Below are 22426 nucleotides of genomic sequence, written 5' to 3'. Positions count from 1 at the left end.
TCCCTGACAAGAAAGGCCAGAAAAAGACCCCCCACCAAAAAAAAAAAAAAAAAAAAAAAAAATGTCATGGCAAAAGCTTGCTAATTCACTTTGCCATGGAATATTAGCCACTTACTCAACAATAAATTCGTGACCGATATCCATGTTCTTATTTGAGTTTCGGTGTATATAAAATAATTCTACTGCCTACTGACAGGTGGTTTGGTTTAAATAAGGGAAGAACTCATAACAAAGTGATAACTGACCTGTTCTTTGAAGGTACTTGATGGCCTGTGGCTCAGCGCTTCTTTTATCTCGTCGATATCGTTACTGATATCTGCATTACGACCTCGAAGTATTTGCATGGCTTTTCTGGCCCTCTCTTCTTTGCCCTTTCTCATCAACCAATAGGGTGACTGCAACAGGAGAGAAGACAGACTGAGTCGTGGAAGCTGCAATACTTCTGCGTCTAAGGACTGTTGCAAATGATGACCCCATACACATTCAGAAAAAAAATCCACTGAGCAGCAGATAACAATTATTAGCACAGTTCTATGCAAGATTCCTCACCCCGACTACCACTACCAGAACTACCTATCATATTACATTACACAAACACAACCTTATCTCACATCTCCCATAATCTACCCACGAATACTCCACAATACCTTACATAACACACACACAGATCACAACAATTTCAGTACTAAATCAAAATCTCCCCTTTTTATTTACTTATTTGATTATTAGTTATATCATTTCTATTTATTTATTTACTTACCATTATTATTATTTTGTCGCATCCGACCTAGTTATGGACCAAAAGGTCTCCTGTCGGCATGCTCCTCTTTTGTAATCCTTTTTGTAATCCATAATAGGAAATACTCCCTAGATACACTAAAACAACATTAGCTAGTCTTGGCTCAGGTGATCACTCAACAATTAAACAATACCAAAATTGAAATAACTTGGAAATAAATACCATAACCCCCATAAGCTCTCGGCACACAGAACATAACATGTGATCTTACACTACCACACCAGTTGCATCCCGGACAATTGCGTACCTGGGCAATTACGCGCCTGGACAATTGCGCCCCAGAAAACTACGTAACTGTTCAACTGCGAAAAATTATAAGGAATAGAGGATTTAAATGTTGAATACGCTTATGTTTAACGGCCCTGACATTTGTGTCCCTGGATAAATGTGCACACCAGGTATCATCTAGAAAATTAAAAGGAATAAAAGGATAAAAAGTATTCCAGTTCTCATATTTCTTAATGATTCACTGATAAAGTAACATCATTTGTAATATTCTAAAGCTATAATTATAACTTTAAAATATCTATTCTTTCGAACAGCGTTAATCCATTATAGTGTATTAGACAATCAAATCCCACATTCCTTAAATTTTTCGTAATAAACCAGTTATTACAAATAAAAAAACGTGTTTTTTATTTGTAATATTTCCATTGCATCAGTTATAACTTTTATTTTTTTCGAACAGTAAATACAATACTGTATCAAATATTCAAATATTTTATTCCTTGTCATTTTCGCAATTAACCAGTTACGCAGTTATTAAAAAAAAACATGTTTTTTTATCTATAATATTTCTAAAGCTACGATTATAATCTTAGATTATTTATTTTTAAACCAGCATTAATCCATTAATCCTTATATTATCGCAATTAAATAGTTACGCTATTATTGGAAAAAAAAATATTTCTAATATTTCTGAAACTACAATTATTTTTTTTTTCGAACAGTGTTAATTCATTAATGTACTAAATATGTGAACATTGTGACGAATGTGGATAGGAGGTAAAGGGAACACAGGCTGAGGGAAATACTTCTATTCCTCTGACGAAGCCACTCAGGCGAAACTAGTCAGTAATAAAAGTATTTCCCTCAGCCCGTGTTCCCTTTACCTCCTATCCACATGTACTGAATATATAAATCCCTCATTCCCAATGATTTTCGCAATTAAATAGTGACGCAATTATCTCGAATAAAAAACAAACGTAGTTTTTTATGTGTAATATTTCAAATGCTACAATCATAATTTCAAATTACTTATTTTCGAACAGCTTTAACCCATAGTGTAGTGAATATCTAAATCCCTTATTTCTTATCCTTTTCGCAATTAACCAAGTATGCAATTATTTAGTACACATTTGTCCAGGATGCAACTGGCTGGGACAACTACTACAAGACAGATCTGAGGCTATGGACTGACTGACCTATTCGTATACTTATTTACTAACATTTTTACATTTTTACCTCGGGAACGGTGATCATGAGAACTAAAACAAGGGCTATTGGGGCAGCACAAGCTGCTGTGGCGATCTCCGGTGAAGAAAACATCGTCAGGAGGTACATCATGAAGACGCCAAAGGTCATGAACGTTTCCGGCAGTGACGTCATCAAGCCTCGCAGCTCCGGGGAGGCCAGTTCAGCCGTGTAGGGCTGCACTACAGTGCCTGGCACGGCCTCTACTATTCCAAGCCCGCACCGGCCCACGTACAGGATCACTCTCGACGGAATGAGTCCCATTATCAGCCAGAGAGCGATTATAGGTACAAAGCTGACGGCGAGCAGCCGAGAGGGACCCAATATTTCCACGAGGTAGCCGACGCCCAAAGGTGTTAAGGCATAGCAAAGGCATGGAAGTGAGGCTGTAAAAATATTCAGTGAGCTATACTAAATATATTCATGAATATATATATGTATATATATATATATATTTATATATATATATATATATATATATATATATATATATATATATATATATATTTTATAGAAAGCATACACTGGACTCGTCGTTTGAAATTTATTCCTACGTTTCGGACCCTATATGGGGTTCGTCTTCTGGGTAATACAATGTTACCAATAGAAAATATATAAAAAGGAGCGTACCTGGTCCACTGGGTTAGGTAGCCCCATTAACTCTGTCACCGGAAATACATATCACCAGGACTAAACATAGCACAACCAAAAATATCAGAAAATACTTCCAGGTGGAAACTATATAGCATAATTCACACATCAATACTGGCACCAAAGGAAATGGCAAATGTAATCTCTAGGTTACAATAAATGTGACCAAAATATGCGACAAAACCCCTGAAGTCCAAATGTAATTAAACTACCCATCGTCTGGAATACGAGGGGATAAAACGTAAAAAAAAATTATGACAAAAGAAACAATATAGATTTAATATATCTAGACTTTGCCAAAGACTATTTACTAAATTAGCTTCACACAGAATAAGTGGTAGCCTATTAAGTTGGACTAGTAATTGGTTGGATGATCGAAATCAGAGAGTTGTTTTAAATGGAAAAACTTCTAGATGGAAAAATGTTACAAGTGGAGTTCCTCAGGGTTCCGTTCTTGGACCACTTCTATTCATAGTATATATAAATGATATAGACCATGGACTAAAATCTACTGTTTCCAAATTTGCTGATGATACAAAAATGTGCGGAATGGCAAATGATCACTTAAACCAATTAGATATTTAAGAAGATTTAGATAAATTACAGCAATGGTCTGAAAAGTGGCTAATGAAATTTAACACAAGTAAATGCAAGGTAATGCACATAGGTAAAAATAACAGTAAGTACGATTACAAGTTATTTGGAAATTCGTTAACAAAAGTGAATAGTGAAAAAGATCTCGGCGTAATTATCAGTGGCGATCTCAAATCGTCCAAGCATTGTATTTCAGCCTCTGAGAAAGCAAACAAGATTCTAGGCCTGATTGCGCGATCTTTTGACTCAAAAGTTTCTCATTAACAAGCTATATAAATCGTTAGTTCGTCCACATTTGGAATATGTTGTTTCTGTATGGTAACCGAATCTCATTAAAGACATTGACAGGCTGGAAAAAGTACAACGGCGAGCCACAAAACTGATTCCAAATATCAAAAATAAATCATACGAAAATCAACTAAAACATATGGATCTGTTTTCCCTAAAAAGCGTAGACTTAGAGGTGACTTGATACAGGTCTTTCAAATTCTAAAGGGAATTGACAACATCAAAAGTGACAAAATTTTCATACTGAATGAGAATCCGACAAGAAACAATGGTCTCAAACTGTCCGGAAATAGATTCAATTTGGAAGTGGGTAGAAACAACTTCGCCAACCGTGTAGTTAATGAATGGAATAAACTTCCTGCAGAGGCAGTGCAATGTAGTTCAGTTCGAAGCTTTAAGAATCATTTAGATAAACACCTAAGCAAGATGCTGTAATGATTATCATTTATTTTATATTGTTTTTGTTTTGTTATCATTTGTCTGTTTGATTCTCATTAATTATTAGTTATATGTCAATTTATTATTATTTACTATTTATCTGTTTGTTTATTATTTAACTATACCTATGCATTTATTTATGTATTTTATTTGTTATTTACATTATTATAGTTTTTATTTATTCATTTATTATTATTTTGATTTTTTTCGCATCCGACCTAGATATGGACCAAAAGGTCTCCTGTCGATATGCTCCGCTTTTGCCTTTGTAATATAAGAGTGTGGCCTACAAAAGATGGACCAAAAGTCTGTAAGTCAGGACTCACAATACATTCATTACCGTAAAGCTGGTACGTACATCGTGTATTGGCATCGCATCTGCGATATTCAACACAACCAAATCTTATAATCGCATCGCATCTGCGATATACAACACAACAAAATCTTATAGTATAAATACATAATAACATAATATAAATAATACAATGAATAACAAAACAACAAAATACAATTCTACACCACACCAACACAATCGTAGGATGAAGTAAACACCGATTAAGGACAGAATCCCAAATATCAAAAAACCAATTGCACCGCTCACTCACAAAAAGACAGATATGACTTAAAAAAAAGAACGAAAATAATTCCTGATGGGCACCATATCACACAGTCCACAAATCCATATTGGTATAAACATGAAATGGAATAACAAATGACATCTTTAGACTAAAGCATTATCCATAAAAAAAATCACAAAAGAGATGGAATAAACATAGGAGTTTTTTATATACATTTCCTATTGCTGCCACTGTATTTCCCTGAAGACGAACCCCGGACAGGTTTCGAAACGTTGGAATAAAATTCCAACGACGAGTCCAGTGTATGCTTTCTTTCAAAATATGGTTCCTGGACTCCTGCTCTTTAAGAATATATATATATATATATATATATATATATATATATATATACATACATACATATACCAAGGCTTTTTCCCCCTTACAAGGGGGGGTAGCCAAAAAGGAAAAGGCATAAAATCATTCCCACCCATGCCATCTCTGAACACACTCCACCCTCCCTCTTATATATATATACATATATATATATATATATATATATATATATATATATATATATATATATATACATATATATATATATATACATATTGAAGTATGGAAGACAAATGAGTGGAAGGGTGGTAAGTTAAACACAGAGAACAGTTGGAGATTTATTCACTGACGTTTCGTCCTTAGCAGGACATTCTCAAAGTACATACAGTTTCAGAAAATTAACAGCTTATATATCCCATCCTTGCCGTGTTCCCCTCCCTCTATCATCCGTCCTCTACCCTTTTTTCATGTAACTCCGACCATGTCACTTCTCCCTCCGTTCTCAATTGTCCTTTTAGAGACAGATTATTTCATAAAGATAATGGGTAAAGACACGCTTTGGCTGAGATATGTGGACAACGTCCTTGTCATCGCTCCGAAAGAGGTACAATTAGATGACAAGTTGAGTAGATTGAATCATGTCGAACCGAACATCCAGTTTACTATCGAACACGAGACGGGTAACAGACTAGCTTTCTTGAATACGGTGATTTGGAGGAGAGGTAGTAAGATATCATTCTCTGTCTACAGAAAAAGCACCAATAAAGACGATTTGATTAATTTCTACTCAGCGCATAGCAACAAAATTGAAAACGGAGTGGTTATAGGATTTTTCTTTGTAGCTAAGAATTTTTAGAGGATGAAATCAAATATATTTTCAAAGTATTCACTAAACTCAGATACCCGGAAGGACTACTGCACAGATTGAGGAAGAAAGCAACGGTAATAATGAGAAGGAAGAAGGACGACTGGTCCGGAGAAGGCAGGGCGGGGTTTTTGTCCGTCCCCAACCCGAAGTACGTGGAGGAGTTAGGACATATTCTCACAAAAGCGGGTGTGAGCGTTGCTTTCTCCACGGGTAGAAAATTAGGAGAAGTTATCAAGAATAGAAATAAATCAGAAAAGGATGTAGAAAAGGGCGCAATTTACAATATACCATGTGGTGGTTGTCCGTTAGGATATTATAGAGAGACAGGAAGATCAGTGGAGCTACGGACATATGAGCACAAAAATGACGTCAGAGCTCACAGAACCTCCAACTCGCTAGTAGTTCATTTAGACCAATGTGGTCATCTTCCAGATTGGAACAAGATAGAGGTGCTCCACAATGGTCTAGAGAAAAAGAAAATAAAAATAGTGGAGGCAGCCTACATTACTTCCCACCCCTGCATCAACCATAGGGAAGGGTTTATAAAATTAGCAGGAGCGGTAAGTACTCTGATTATCATGGAGGTAAAAAGGACAATTGAGAACGGAGGGAGAAGTGACATGGTCGGAGTCACATGAAAAAGGGTAGAGGACGGATGATAGAGGGAGGGGAACACGACAAGGATGGGTTATATAAGCTGTTAATTTTCTGAAACTCTATGTACTTTGAGAATGTCCTGGTAAGGACGAAACGTCAGTGAATAAATCTCCAACTGTTCTCTGTGTTTAACTCACCACCCTTCCACCCATATATACATATATATATATAATATATATATATATATATATATATATATATATATATATATATATATATATATGCGTGTGTATACGTGTGTGCACATGTGTGTGTGTGTGTGTGTGTGTGTGTGTGTGTGTGTGTGTGTGTGTGTGTGTGTGTTTGTGTTGCATTACCTTAATTTCTTATCATAAACCCTGTACTATTTAACTTACTAAGCCACTTGATATCTTCTTCATAGAATTGTAATGTGCTGTTGGCTTCCAGCTGCAGTACGGTGGGCCAAGACATAAAATTCCCAATGGATGTTATACTCGTCGATAAAATCAGGACACAACATACCTTCAACACAAGTTGTAAAATAAGAAAAGAAATCGTCATTAGTATACATAGATATATTTAGTCATAGCCAACTACAATGCTTTAACCAGCCAACTACATGGCCAACAAGCTCTTCGTATTTCTTCTTTAAGGATCAAGCGTCTAAGTTCAAAATGACTTGAAATGTTGCCTAATTATTATCATTTTACGAAAGACAGGTCATTTGATTTTTTTTTTCTTTACAGAAACACATTTCATGAATCATTTTACAAATATTATCAGTCTGGCCATAATGAGAGGGTAGGAACACAGGATATTATGACTAAGTAAGAATAAAGTAAATTAATTAAACAAATGTTAAGTAAAAATCAGCCTTATTAGAGAAAGACTCCAGAATAATAGCTTTGATCTGCAACTCCAGATGAAACCTACCTACAAATCACACACACACATCGTCTACCACCCTGGGGTTTCTCCAAAAATAAATTCTCATTCCAACTTTAGGAACTATATTGAATTTGGATGGTACCTAGTGTAGGGTGTATGGGCCAGTGGCTCGAAATGCAGAGATCTAATATAATCGTTCACTTTTTCTAAGGAAACATGTCACCAAACGTAAATTAAAAATTGGAACCAAGAAACATAACAGGAGAATTATGAAGAAAAGTAATGAGATCTACTATAAAAGATTGCACGGACAATTATGAATAAGATATGCCGCGATATAACAAGAATCATAGATCCTCAGTTTCGAAAAGTGAATGGACTACCCTGTGGGCAGGTCTTCTGACCATACCCTGGTTCTATATGTGAATGGACAAAGATGGATTCCGCAGTGTCGAAAGGTCCTCTTGAATTGAGCAATGAATCACCATCCCAGAGGATAACCATACTCTAAGTCAATGGTTCTTAACCTTTTTCAGTGTCCGTACCCCTTGATATTTCAGAAGAAAAATTCTCGTACCCCCATCCAATACAAATACAATTAAAACATATGAAAAGGATAGTGATACAAACCTTACTTTGGTTTCTCATTGTAGATATACAGTACCCCCAGGCTTAAGGTTTCGAACCCCTTGGGGGTACAGGTACCCTAGGTTAAGAACCACTGAGTCTAAGCCCAAGAACCACCGAGCTTAACCTCTGCACGAAAGCAACCCATGATAATCAAATTCAGCATTCGCGAAGCCTCGATTCCGTCTTCTTCTGATCATGAGTCCCGATCAGAGGGACCCGAGATCGAAGCTTCGGACTGCCGGATTTGATCATTTGAAATATATCAATGCAAATAATGGTTTGTTCCATAATGAAACCCACAGTTAAAATAAACTTATGAAAATAAATGTGGACATCATGGAATCGTCTAAAACTGGATTTAGATTTCATATGCTGGGCAAATTCGCAAACTTCAAATACAGAAATTGCGGAAGTGTGTTGTCGTTTGAGGACCTGGTTTTACTGCAAAATTTTTGTGCGGCCTAGCTCACTAGTGCTACTACTAGCCACCAGGCAGCATCAGGGTGAATATACTATTCCTCCGGTCACCCCTCCCACCTCACACCAAACCATTCAGTTTGGAATGAACAGCCATAGAAATAGTACATCTTCCAAAACTCCAGCAAAATAGTGTTTTGTTTCTTGAAGATGTAGCACCATCTTTTAGTTATACCTGGTGTCATTGTGTAATTTGTATTGAAATTATTATATACATTTGCGGATTATAGGTTGCGGAATACATGGATTTTAGTCCGTAAACATGAACTTGTGCCGCAATGGCCAATTCTGTCAGTGGCGGACTACTATTAGGAGGTAGAACATATTGAATGGAAAGGGCAAGAAAGATGGACAGAAAATGTAATGGCGGTGATGACGATTCCCGGTCCTATAGAAGAAATATGCTCACCCTCCCTCCTCAAACACACACATATTATTTCTATCCCTGGAAGGACAGCCATTGCCAATCACATCAACCAAATTTACTGACGATCTATTCAAATTCTATCAACGACCCAAAAAGTGGCGAAGATAACTGGATTGAGGGAAAAGCTAAAGTCCCCCCTCCTTAGTATCTTTTGTGCCAACCCTTTGTCCTTGGTAATGGAGTGACCTCCCATTGGATCCTCTAGTACCGCCCCAGATCACAACGTCGAGACTGTACAAACTCACACCAGGCTTATTAACTACCTTATGAGTCGATAGCCTTAAAAGAAAAAAAAAAGAAAAAAGAAAAAAAAAACACTCCAACATTTGCCTTCAGCAGTTTGCCAGGAGACAGACTCATGGAGTCGTGTCGTTCCACACCATCTCTTAGCTGGTCTTCCTGTGGGAGTTCTGGAGTACATAGGTTGCCGCACCTGAGACCTGGTCGAGGTTGTTGCTGGAGGAGTAACATAGGGAGAGAGGCAGGCAGGAAAATTGTAGGAATACTATGCGCCTTCCATACCTGTCTAGCCACACTTGTAGTCGTCGTGTTCTTCAAGGTTGTTTCGCCACATGTTGACTCTCTGTAAACAAAAATAAATAAATAAATAAATAGAAATGAATAAATAAATAAATAAATAAATAAATAAATAAATAAATAAATAAATAAATAAATAAATAAATAAAACGTATATCCATCTTCCTATCTATTCTTGTTTATCCATGTGTTTGTTTAAACTATTTTTATATGATGTTTATTTATTATTAATTCAATCTATTTGCTAATATAAATGTTCATCTATCTATTCACGCATATTCTATCTACTTATCTATCTAATTATTCATTCTTATATTCATTTACTTATGTATTTACTTATCCATTCATTTATCTATTCATCTACTTATTCACATACTTATTGGCTTATCTATTTATCTATTTCATAAATGATTTATTCATCTGCCCATCCATTTATTCATATATTCATTTGCTTGTTTATATACTAATTTGTCTACATATCTATTCATTAATATAACGAAAAGAAGAAATGTATACGAAAGAATCATAAATGTTGGAAAGATTAGATATTTTGAAGAGACAAGCATTTTGATAGAAGAGCAATTCTCTTCTAGAAATGAAAGGTCATGACTGTTTGTGCGTGCGCGCATGTGAGATTCTCCATCTTTGACCACGTGTTGCACTCGTTATCGACAACTATTACCCTCCCGGATAAGAGTTCAGAGCTCATATATGGCTCGACCTATGGTTATTGCTGTGACCTTACACACACATATCGCATGGTCGGGTTTTGTCTCGAGAGGTTCTAAGCCAATCACGCCGTTGACAAAGGCTGACAACGTGAGGCAGGTACCAAATGTAATGTGTCTTTTTATTTCATTATCATGATCTTTCGTCACTTTCACCATCTGGCCTAAATAATTATACTCTTCAACTTCTTCAAGACTCTCACCATCGATTATAATCTCTTTACTTTGAACTTTCGTGTTGAACATTACTTTGGTTTTACTCTTATTCATTTTTAAACCTACCTTGAGACTTTTCTTGTTCAGATCACTCAGCATATCGTACAAGTCTTCTGCTTTTTCTGAAATAAGAATAATGACAACTGCAAATCTTGGTGGTTCAAATATTCGCCATTAATCTCCAAATCTTTCTCTTCCCAACTCAACCTTCTGAAAAACTCTTCCAAGCAAGCTGTAGATAATTTGAGTGAAATTATTTCACCTTGCCGTACATCCTTTCTCGATCTTGATCTTTTCTGTATCTTTATGTAGTCGAATTACAGTTGTACCTTTCGTATAAATCTTTTCTATGTCCCTTACGATCTGTTTGTACCCTGCTTGCGTAGCGATTTTAGTATTGTTATTTGTTCTACCGAGTCAAAGGCCTTCTCGTAATCTACAACAAAAGCTAAAAACAGAGGTATATTCTATTCTGTTGTTTTCTTGATTAGTTGGTTCGTTGCCTGCAAGTGATCTAGAGTCGAATATCCGTTCCTAAAGCCTGCCTGTTCACTCGGTTGGTTTTCATCTAAAACTTGACTTGTAAGAATCTTGGAGAATATTCTATATATATTTGATAACAAGATAATCGGTCGATAGTTACTAAGGTCCTTCTGGTCACCTTTTTTATGAAGCAAAACCACTATAGCATTACGCTAGAATTCAGGGACACTTTCTTGACGTATGCACTGGGTATACAAGTAACTTAAAATGAACTTCTTTCCCTGTGTCTTTCCTCGTTTCATATTTTTTAGAGCAAATTCTACTTCGTCCTTTGTATAACTGCAGAAAAGCTGTATAAAGATATCAAACAATGGATCTAAGGAAGACAGATCACCTTCTTCAAGGTTATAGTGAAAATAAAGCAATTAGTCCATATGTGATGACAGTGGAATGCAACAACAGAAACTAGGAACTCTAGAAATTATTACAGAAACAGATGATCTGAACATAGAGTTAGAAATACATCAAGGAATGCTAGAGTTAAATGTTGCAATTGTAATAAATAGGGACATAGAGCACAAGAGTATTATTATGAACACTATTTGTAGAAACTGCAAACATGAGGGACATAATGAGTATAATTGTAAATATTCACCATCCTCTTTGTATCACCAGAGAATAGGACATAGAACAAAGGATTATAGAACAATGCCAAAGTTTCGTATTCACCCAGAAACAAGAGGAAAATCCCCAGGCACAAAATGAAACAACACTACAGAGCTAACCATAGAAATACAAATAGATATTATTGTGTTAGGGACAAGAGTGGTAGAACGGTGGAAGAAAACACCAACATCAAAGACAATTATAAACTGGCTATAACAATTGGAAGTACCTTTATAGGACCTCTCATTTCAATAAACCTATTCATATACTTATTGATACAAGATCTGTAGTTAATGTTATAACTAGCAACATTTTAAACTAATTAAGATCAGGAGTAAAAATCTTGGAACCAATCCTTTACTCATTGCAAGGAGTAACTGGAAGTAAGGTTGAATTAGAGGTAATCTTATATAAAAATTAGCATTTGCTCATTCCGGTGATAGTTGTAGAAGAATCTGTTTTCCCAGGAGATTTATTGATACGATTGGCAACTATGAGAAAAGAGAGCATGATCGTATGTCCGGCTGAGTTAGGGATCTTAGTAAAAACACAGTTAATCCCATTTTTAAATCAACCGGACTTAGAGTCAGTATGAGTAATAAGAGAATCTCTTGAAATAGATAGGGAAGGTAACAATGCTAGATTGGATGAGAGCGGGGCAGAGAGGTCTGGCCAAAGAGAAAATAAAGTCTTACATAGTGAACCCAACTCAGATGTTCAAGAAATCCCAGAAATTACTCATTCATCAACTACAAAAGAGTCTTTCCTAATTGTAGAAGGTGGCGTAATAAAGTCAATGTTATTACTCTCCAGAGCAATTAACAGTGTAGAGGTGCAGTTGAAAGGAGTCACTGTAGACTCTGAAATTTTAACCATCCCAGAATCAATAAGGATAAAAGGCTTGAAATTGGATTCAGGGATTTATAAGACAAACAAAAACATGGTAGAAATATTAGTGATTATGTAGTAATTCTTCTCTTTACTTATACTTACTTATAGTTTGTATGTGTCATTCTTCTCCTTATTGTAATATTCCTTTATTGTATATGTAGTACTTAATCTCAATATATAGTAAGTGTTTTATGTAAGTAGTTTACGTAGTCATTACATTACGTAATTGTCAGACCATACGCATACGCTATGAACTCTGGCGCTCTTGTCATGCCTATATTCCATAGCATTCATGTATTTAGTATACTGTTAGCCCTAATCGTTTTGCATGCAAACTCCTTATCATATGTATGTATTTTTCTTACTTTATGTTTTTATGTTATAAAAGAGGGGAAGAGGGGAATGTTTGTTGAGGAAGGAAGGGAGAGGACGGAAGACAGAGGTGAGTGGAGAATGGTTGTATATGGATGATGTTGTGACTGCATGAGGAGGAATGGGCGGGGAAGTGGGGGGTGGGTTAGTATGTGTGAGTAAATTTTGACGCAGCCCGAAGGGATTTCTCCCCGTCCTCGCCTTATATGCAAAGGGGGACGGAGAGGGGGGGTCGCCGATTAAATGAAGCGGCCTCGCTGTGGATGTACTGTGTCTTGCGACACTGCTTCTGACCCAGGGCGGTGGGCAGGGTGCAGGGATGACCCGTCATCCAGGAGGTGCTCAGATGAGAGGAAGGGTGGGAGGGGTGTGGAGTGTATTTAGGGATGAAATGGGTGGGAGTGTTTTTATGCCTTTCCCTTTTTGGCTACCTCCCTTGGAAGGGGGAAAAAGCCTTGGTATATGTATGTATGTTATACATACATACACACACACACACACACACACACACACACACACACACACACACACACATATATATATATATATATATATATATATATATATATATGTATATGTATATGTACTGTTCTACCTACAAGTTCCACCTGGCAACAGGGTGTCAGATGTCATGCCCCTAGCCTGTGCCAGGCCCCCAGTTTATGCCCGAGGGCAAAATGTTCTTGGCTCTGGTAGTGCGTAGATCTACGAAATAAACTCCGTGATATTGCAGCAAACGATGTTTCACTTAACCACAATTAATACTTTGAATACAGACATAGTCTTAAGAAAAGGAACACAAATAGGATTTTTTCAAGTTTGTACAAAACCCATCAAGATTTTAAATGAGAGTAACCTACTGAGGAGGTGGGATCATCAATTTCGTAAATCTGTTTAATTCAGGAAGAAACAGATTTAGGAGAGAAATATAAGTATGAACTAGAACCTATTAGTTGTCCTGTGTTGGATGAAAGTTTGGTTGCATTGCTCTTGAAGCACAATAAAGTAATTGATTTACTGGGAGACACCTTGGTCAAAACAACTGTTTAAAAACATCAAACCAAAGTAAAACCAGGGTCTCAACCTATATATATATATATATATATATATATATATATATATATATATATATATATATATATATATATATATATATATATATATATATATATACATGCCTATAGATTACCACATTCCAAACTAGCTATTGTAGATAAATTGATCACTGCAATGTTATCGCTGGATATTATTCAACATAATGTTCTATTGTTATTAATAATTTTCTTCGGAAACTAACCTTTTTCTCAGGTTGTGGTAATTAAATTGATCTTGCTTGTCTTTTATTCTTTTCTATTTTCTTAATAACAACAATACATTCTTATAAAAGTTCTCCAACAATCATCTCCAACACACTGGTATTTAACAAAAGATAATTTTCCTTGACTATGACAAATCATGAATAAAGTTCTTATAATATTTTAGTCTATTAATAGTTCACTAAAGACCAAATGATAAATAAAGTAGATGTACGACATTACAACTGAAATAGTTTTGGAACGTCTTCATTCCCACTTCTAAATAACGAAACCTGATGTGACTTGAGAACCCAAGTAAAGTGTTTCATTAAAATAGACCCAGGCAACCTTGACCATACAATCTTTAACATTCTCCCCACCATAAAGGGGGAAGCAACTTATTTCCACCAGTTATCTACAATTCAATAATAGGATATCACCAACAAGTTAAAAGGTAGATGGGGTAGACCATGTACCCACTATGTCAAGGTGTAAATTCTTGGATATACTGTATATATATATATATATATATATATATATATATATATATATATATATACAGTATATATATATATATATATATGTATGTATATATATATATATATCTATATATACATATATATATTAAGAAACATACACAACTTGTCGGAAGGCTCGCCTAATACGGGATTAGATGAAATTGAGATTAGATCTTCCAATGTTACGTGAAGCCTGGTCGGGGACTAGTACAGTCCTTTTGAACCATCACCGTGGCATGGTTGCTAACGTCTTGACCTCGTGATTTTCGACGCACGGGTCAGGGTTCGTATCCCATGCGGAGCTTCTAAAAATGTTCAATCTGTCTTAAGAAACATACACAACTTGTCGGAAGGCTCGCCTAATACGGGATTAGATGAAATTGAGATTAGATCTTCCAATGTTACGTGAAGGGTGGTCGGGGACTAGTACAGTCCTTTTGAATCATCACCGTGGCATGGTTGCTGACGTCTTGACCTCGTGATTTTCGACGCACGGGTCAGGGTTCGTATCCCATGGCGGAGCTTCTAAAAATGTTCAATCTGTCTTAAGAAACATACACAACTTGTCGGAAGGCTCGCCTAATACGGGATTAGATGAAATTGAGATTAGATCTTCCAATGTTACGTGAAGGGTGGTCGGGGACTAGTACAGTCCTTTTGAATCATCACCGTGGCATGGTTGCTAACGTCTTGACCTCGTGATTTTCGACGCACGGGTCAGGGTTCGTATCCCATGGCGGAGCTTCTAAAAATGTTCAATCTGTCTTAAGAAACATACACATATATATATATATATATATGACCATGACTGCCACCTTATTGAAAATAAATCACAACACCAAAACTACATACGCCTTTCGTAAAGGACATTAGATAGCTAAGTGATTTTAAATACATCATTAAGGTTCTTATCATCAGGAATATTTCTTCTTGGTGGAAAAAAAAATCATAATAGGATATCATTAGGACTGCTGAATATTAGTTCCTTTATCACGACTAAACTCTACATATGCAGCCTACTCGGGATCACACTAAACGCTTTTATTCAACTGACCTTGATATGAAGTGTTTTGTTAACCATCTATCAGACGTCACTTCTACAAACTTCTCTATCTCGTCTCTCCACATTCTGTCTGGTCTCCCTCTTGCACGCTTCCTATCTCGCGGCGTCCACTCAGTAACACACTTGATTTATCGCTCATCATTCGCTCGCGCTAATTTTACCTGCCCAATTTCACTTCCTCTCTTTTACTGCCTCCACAATATTTTTCACTCTAGTCTGCCCTCTCGCCCAACTTGCCCTCTGTCTCTCCTTCAGCGTTATTTCTATCATTCTTCTTTGTGCACTCCCTAGCTTTGTCTCCATCACTTTCGTTAGTTTCTGCATTGATTGTACACTTTGCGTCCCAAACATAAAAGTCTCGTGACCTTATACAAAACGTCTATAAGAGTTTTTATTTCATTATCGTGATCTTTAGTCACTTTTACCATTTGACCTAAATAATTATACTCTTCAGTGTCTTCAAAACTCTCAGCCTCGATCAATTTCTTTATTTTGGAGTTCCATTTTACTTTTATTAATTTTTAAACCTACTTTGAGACTTTCCTTGTTTAGATCACTCAGCATATCTTGCAAGTCTTCTACTCTCACTGAAATGAGAATAATGTCGTCCGCAAATCTTAGGTGATTAAATTCATTGTCTCACATAGTTTCTGGGCCTTTCTCTCATTCGAATAATCATCCTACATCTTACATCCGCCTAGTTTCCCCATCATCATGAAATCCTGTTCCCACAATTTCTCAACACTTCCCTGTCTATGTATATCTGTTTACTCTCCATTGTATGTGCCAGAAGAAAATATTAAGAATATGCAACGAACAGTATGAGATCGGTTTGTCTACCTTGGTGAGTTCGCAGACATCTGTGATGTGCGAAGTCCTCGACTGTCGAGGAAGAACTGACTTCAACCTGCACGCGACAAGCCGTGTTATACGATAAGCTTCATATTGTAAAATATTGCTATAAATTTTACTCCACATAAAAGGCGAGTAGGATTAAGGTTACAGACTTTGAAATTCAGACCTGGTTGTGGTGTGGTGTGTGGTGGTGTGGGTATAATTTTTCTACAGTTAAACCTGAGTTAGTTCTCTCAGTATCTATCTAGCCGTCTTTCAAAACTTTAACAGTAATAGCAAAGACTATATAGGAAAGACGGGAAAGCTCACGGAGAGCCGCATCGTCCACATACATTTTAGTGTGCGGCTCTCTCACTAGATGGCGTTTACGTCAATCACCAGTTTTAATTAACTGCATCGTCTGTTTGTTTACAATTAAGCGGGACATTCAATCATGGAGTGTGGGCGGAACTATCACCCATGTGTGGTGTGCTAAAAGAAAAAAAATGCCTTTCCCCATCTAATATTTCAGGTTTTTCCTAAAGATAGAGAAAGGTAAGAGATTCAACATACACAGTACATGGAAACTTTAACAGAAAATGGAGGAATAAAATAGAACATAGTTAAAATCTTCTTTACCTTTATGACTATGTCAGACTCAGTGCAGTGTCACTTAGCTTGGAAATGAAAATTATAGATGAATACCTTACAAATATCTAGAAATATGAATTGATCATGTCAAATTCATACCATATCTTTATGGCAGTCCCAGGCAGGCACAGCAACTTTGATATAGTTATGTCATGTTCTTAGCTTAAGTGGTAAAGTTATAAACTTTTACCTTAATTTTGAATAAATGGCCAAATGCACAGCAAAAAAAAAAAGTTGAATCGCATGTATGTTTCTTCTCTTTTTTTTTTTTTTGGCAGGTTGTGACTGCTTCTTTGGTAGTTTTGAAATTTAACGGTTTTTGTTGAATGATTTCTCTGCGTTATGCTTGTTCTTTTACGGTCTCACTAAACGTCGACCAACGCCGACCAAACCCAAATAATGACGGCTTTTGCTCAAATGCACAATTTTATATAGAAATTAGCATATGGTTGCATTATTTGACCAATTTTCTTTTTAAATGTGTGATTTTCATGTAATTTGATCATGGAGAAGTTACGTTTTCATCGTCTGCAAAATTACCTAAGTCGACCAACGCCGACCAAACCCAAACAATGACGGCTTTTGCTCAAATGCATAATTTTATATAAAAATTAGCATATGGTTACATTATTTGACCTATTTTCTTTAAAATGTGTGATTTTCATGCAATTTGATCAAAGAAAATTTACGCTTTTATCTTCTGCAAAATTACCAACCACAGCTACGAATGCCGTCCGACTCACTAATAGCCGACCAACGCCGAACAAGGACGGTTTATACTCAAATGCACGATTTTGTATAAAAAACTAACATATGGTTGCATTATTTGACTTATTTTCTTTAAAATGTGTGATTTCCATGTAATTTGATCAAAGATAAATTACGTTTTTATCCTCTGCAAAATTACCAACCGCAGCTACGAATGCCGTCCGACTCACTCAAAGCCGACCAAATCTCAAACGAGGACGGTTTTTGCTCAAATGCATAATTTCATATAAAAAACTAGCATGTGGTTGCATTATTTTACCTATTATCTGTAAAATGTGTGATTTCCATGTAATTTGATCAAAGAAGTTACGCTTTTATCCTCTGCAATTTTTTTTTTATGTATGATTGCAAATCTTGTTTGCTTGATTTTGTGACTTGTTTCTTACATGTTCATCCTTTTATTTTTGTCTATGTTTTTTACAATGCAGTACCTGTCTTGCTACATATGTATATATTTTTGTTTGTTTGCTTTTGGAATTTTCCTTTGTTCTGTTAACATTTTTTGCTTTATTTTTGCTTATGCATGTTATGTCTGCTTCTTTGTTTATTTTTGTTTCATATTATTGTTTTTGATTACTGATTTTCCAATGTTTTGTTTGGTATTTAATATCTGATTGCATGTTTTGGTTGCCTGATGTATGGTTCATTTTTGAAGTTGCATAATGTTATTTCTTTTAGTTTGTTTGGTATATGTTCTTTACAAGACAGTATTGCTTTGTTGCAAATAAAAGAATCTCATGTATACCAAACTTTTACTATCCTTGTTTGTATAATTTGTGTACAGACACTTGAATAAGTATACAAAGCTCAAACATAAGCACAAGCACAAACAAGAAAAACATGATATTACAGAAATAATAAAATAAATATAACTAAAATAATCTTTTAAATTTTAACTGTTTACTCAATTTCAAATATTTAGTAAAGAATGATGCATTGTGCAGAGGTATTTTACCAACTTGATTTTATAAATATGATCATGTGTGTAAAGCATACAGTATATTAAATAGTCTTGTTTGCATGCAAAAGTCATAAAATTACTACTCATTATTTTATAAAGAGAAAATAAAACTTTTTCGAGATGTTGATTATTTTAGCGAAAGGATCAGTTTTAAAATTTCCATAAACACTATATATAATACAAGTTAAGTATGATTTGAAAGCCGCGCTACGCCACTTCCGATTTATAGTTTGCGGCTCTGTCGATAGATGGCGCGCATTCACGCTGGATGGATGACGTTTTCTTATTAGTAAAATATAGAATCTTTCCTATATAGTCTTTGGTAATAGCTTCAATTCTCGGCAACACTCCACTTGAGCATTTCATGAAATAAAAAAAACCTCTCGAACTCGAACGCCTTATTAATCAATTTATTGACTAATTAATCATTTGGTTCACTATTTTATTCATTTACCTAGTTTATTTTTGAGAATTGGAAAAAGGTGACGAAAAGTGAAAAATGAAGAGGGACAATTATCGACATCCCCCACTCAAGGAAAAAAAAAGTACTTTACGTAACATAGCAATGCTTATTTACTCACGGAACAGTCTGGAAGGAAATATTTGCATTAAAATGTAACGTTAATCTGCATTCCCTCCTGGTAAAGATGAACGGTCAACGAATCTATCAAACTTTTCTCTTATATCGTCACAGTGACACGTTGTCCTAACAACTGACTTGGCAAATGTGTACATGTTGCATTTCCACCTGATTTTCCTCTGTACTGCAGATATTTCCAATTCCATTCAATTTGGTAGTGTTTTACATGACATTAATATTTTGCGAAATTGGACAAAAATTATCAAATTTATTGCTTTTATAGGTTACTTTTGTTAGAATCGAAATTCTATAAAAACAACTATTTTATAAACAGTTAAGTGGTTATGAATATTTTGCAAAACTTTGACAACTGAATTCATTTATAGCAGCATGAGTGTTAAGAACCGTATCTTCATAAACTAATTACTTCATGAAGGTTTAAGTGGTCACGCCACATATATGCGGTTTAAGGCAAAAGAGCATTTAATTAATTACCATCCGTTACCGACCAGAGCCGTCCGCATACCGTCCGGTACCGCTAGGACACCATTCAGAGCTGTCAGGACATCGTCTCGACACCATAATATTGTCTAGATAGGGTCATACAAAATGCATGGAGCGACAAGTAATTCAAAATTACCTACAAGCAGCATATAAATTAACATAACGTTTGTTTTTGTGGTGAAAATGATATAATATGTCGGTTTTGAGTTATTTGTCGGTTATGTTACACGTCGGTCGACTGGTAAGCGTCGGCGGTTCAGGACAGGGCTCGTCGGCAGAGAAAAAACTTATATATACATACATATATTATATATATGTATATATATATATATATATTATATATATATATATATATATATATATATATATATGATATAATAGAAATAATTTTCACCTCAAAAAACAAGCATTATGTTAATATATATGCTACTTGTCCTGACGGTACCGGACAGTGTACATCCGCACGGCTCTGGACCGTACAGGTCGGTAATTAGCACGACCCGTTGTCCATCTAAGGATGGACCTATCTTGAATGTTTAGTAGTAGGAATAGTACTAGGATTAAATAAATCGTGTTATGTGAGTACATTTTAATCTTACCGAAAAAACCTGAGCTACAAGGCAATTCTGTACGGTTTACTTTCATCATATGCATTTTTTTTAATACTGTGCTATATTTTGTCACATCTGCAAGTTTAAAAGCATGTGGTCACGTCTACATCGAAATATCAATTAAGATTTCCTACATGCCATGGATATGCTGACTTGACCGACAACACGAGCTACGAAGAACGTGTCGAGTTCTCGAGTTGCCTGTAGATTATTACATCTTGATCATCTCGATATGGATGCGGCCAAATGCTTTAGAATTACAGAAACGATAAACTATGGCACAAATTATTCATTTATGCCAATATTAACTAAAAATAACATCATCGGAGTTATCGGTATTTAGTACGAATGTAAATAAACACATAATTGTACAAACATGCCTTAAATATTGGTACAGTATTAATATAATATTGTTATTTAACCCAAAGTGTATAAGTGTGTGGAACATACTAAAACAACTGAATCACCGAACGTGTCCGGTGCTGCTAAATTTCCGCTGGAATTTTCATATTTTGGTCGATATTTTTATTCTCCACAATTTGTCCGTAGTTACCGAATTTCGTTGCTCAGTGTCCGTAGTTTCCGGGTTCTACTGTAGTTATAGATAAATTCAGCTGTAAGTGGGAAACAATTTTTTTAATAGTTTGCGTTATAGATGTTTTTGGCTACCCTCCTTGTAAGGGGGAAAAAGCACTTTGGGATATGTATGTATGTATGTATGTATGTATGTATGTATGTATGTATGTATGTATGTATGCTATAGATGTTCTGTAGAAGCACTGCACACCCAATAATAAATTGTACCGTTATATGGCATAGCATGTTCTGTGAAGTGTGAGGGAAGACAGTTGCCTCCACAATATCTTTCACTCAAGTCTGCTCTCTCACCCAACTTGCTCTCTTTCGGTCTCTCAGCATTATTCCCATCACCGATCTCTCCATTCTCCTCTGTGTAGTCCTTAGTTTTTCTCTATCGCCTTCGTCAGTTTCCAAGTCTCACACCCGTAGATTATTGCTGGCAGAATGCATTGATTGTAAATTTTACGTTTCAAACATAAAGATAGAGAGCCTCTCAGGATTTTATTATACTTACCAAACACTTTCCAACCAATTGTAATACGTCTTTTTATTTCATTGTCATGATCTTTGGTCACTTTCACCATCTGGCCTAAATAATTATACTCTTCAACTTCTTCAAGACTCTCACCATCGATTATAATATCTTTACTTTGAACTTTCGTGTTGAACATTACTTTGGTTTTACTCTTATTTATTTTTAAAACTACTTTGAGACTTTCCTTATTCAGATCACTCAGCATATCTTTTAAGTCTTCAGCTCTTTCTGAGATAAGAATAATGTCATCCGCAAATCTTAGGTTGTTCAAATATTCGCCATTAATCTTCAAACCTTTCTTTTCCCAACCCAACCTTCTGAAAATATCTTCCAAGCAAGCTGTAAATAATATGGGTGAAATTTTATTGCCTTACCGTACCCTTTTCTCGATCTTGATATTTTCTGTATCTTTATGTAGTCGAATTATAGCGGTACCTTTCGCATAAATCTTTACTAAAACTTTTACAATCTGTTTGTTTGTACCCTGCTTGCGTAGCGAGTATTGCTATTTGATCTATCGAGTCAAAGGCCTTCTCGTAATCTACAAAAATTAAACAGAGAGGTATATTGTATTCTGTTGTTTTCTCGAT

The 22426-nt window shown here is 35.6% G+C and overlaps 1 protein-coding gene across 1 annotated transcript in view; it reads right to left on the bottom strand.

Moving 5' to 3' along the window:
- Positions 1-16728, bottom strand: part of LOC143029605 (facilitated trehalose transporter Tret1-like) — a 40592-nt gene extending 23864 nt beyond the window's left edge. The window contains exons 1-5 of the mRNA XM_076192331.1: positions 16654-16728; positions 9567-9627; positions 7018-7144; positions 2264-2658; positions 246-395 (exon numbers count right to left, since the gene is read on the bottom strand). Coding sequence (XP_076048446.1) covers positions 246-395; positions 2264-2658; positions 7018-7144; positions 9567-9627; positions 16654-16673 — 753 coding nt within the window. The 5' untranslated portion in view covers positions 16674-16728. The remainder of the gene's footprint in view (positions 1-245; positions 396-2263; positions 2659-7017; positions 7145-9566; positions 9628-16653) is intronic.
- Between the last annotated feature and the right edge of the window lie 5698 nt (positions 16729-22426).

Source organism: Oratosquilla oratoria, chromosome 11 (genome assembly GCF_046742065.1).
Source record: "Oratosquilla oratoria isolate Oo_2021 chromosome 11, ASM4674206v1, whole genome shotgun sequence".
Taxonomy (NCBI): domain Eukaryota; kingdom Metazoa; phylum Arthropoda; class Malacostraca; order Stomatopoda; family Squillidae; genus Oratosquilla; species Oratosquilla oratoria.
The sequence above is the reverse complement of the archived record's forward strand: the minus strand, read 5'-3'. Positions and strand labels throughout refer to the sequence as shown.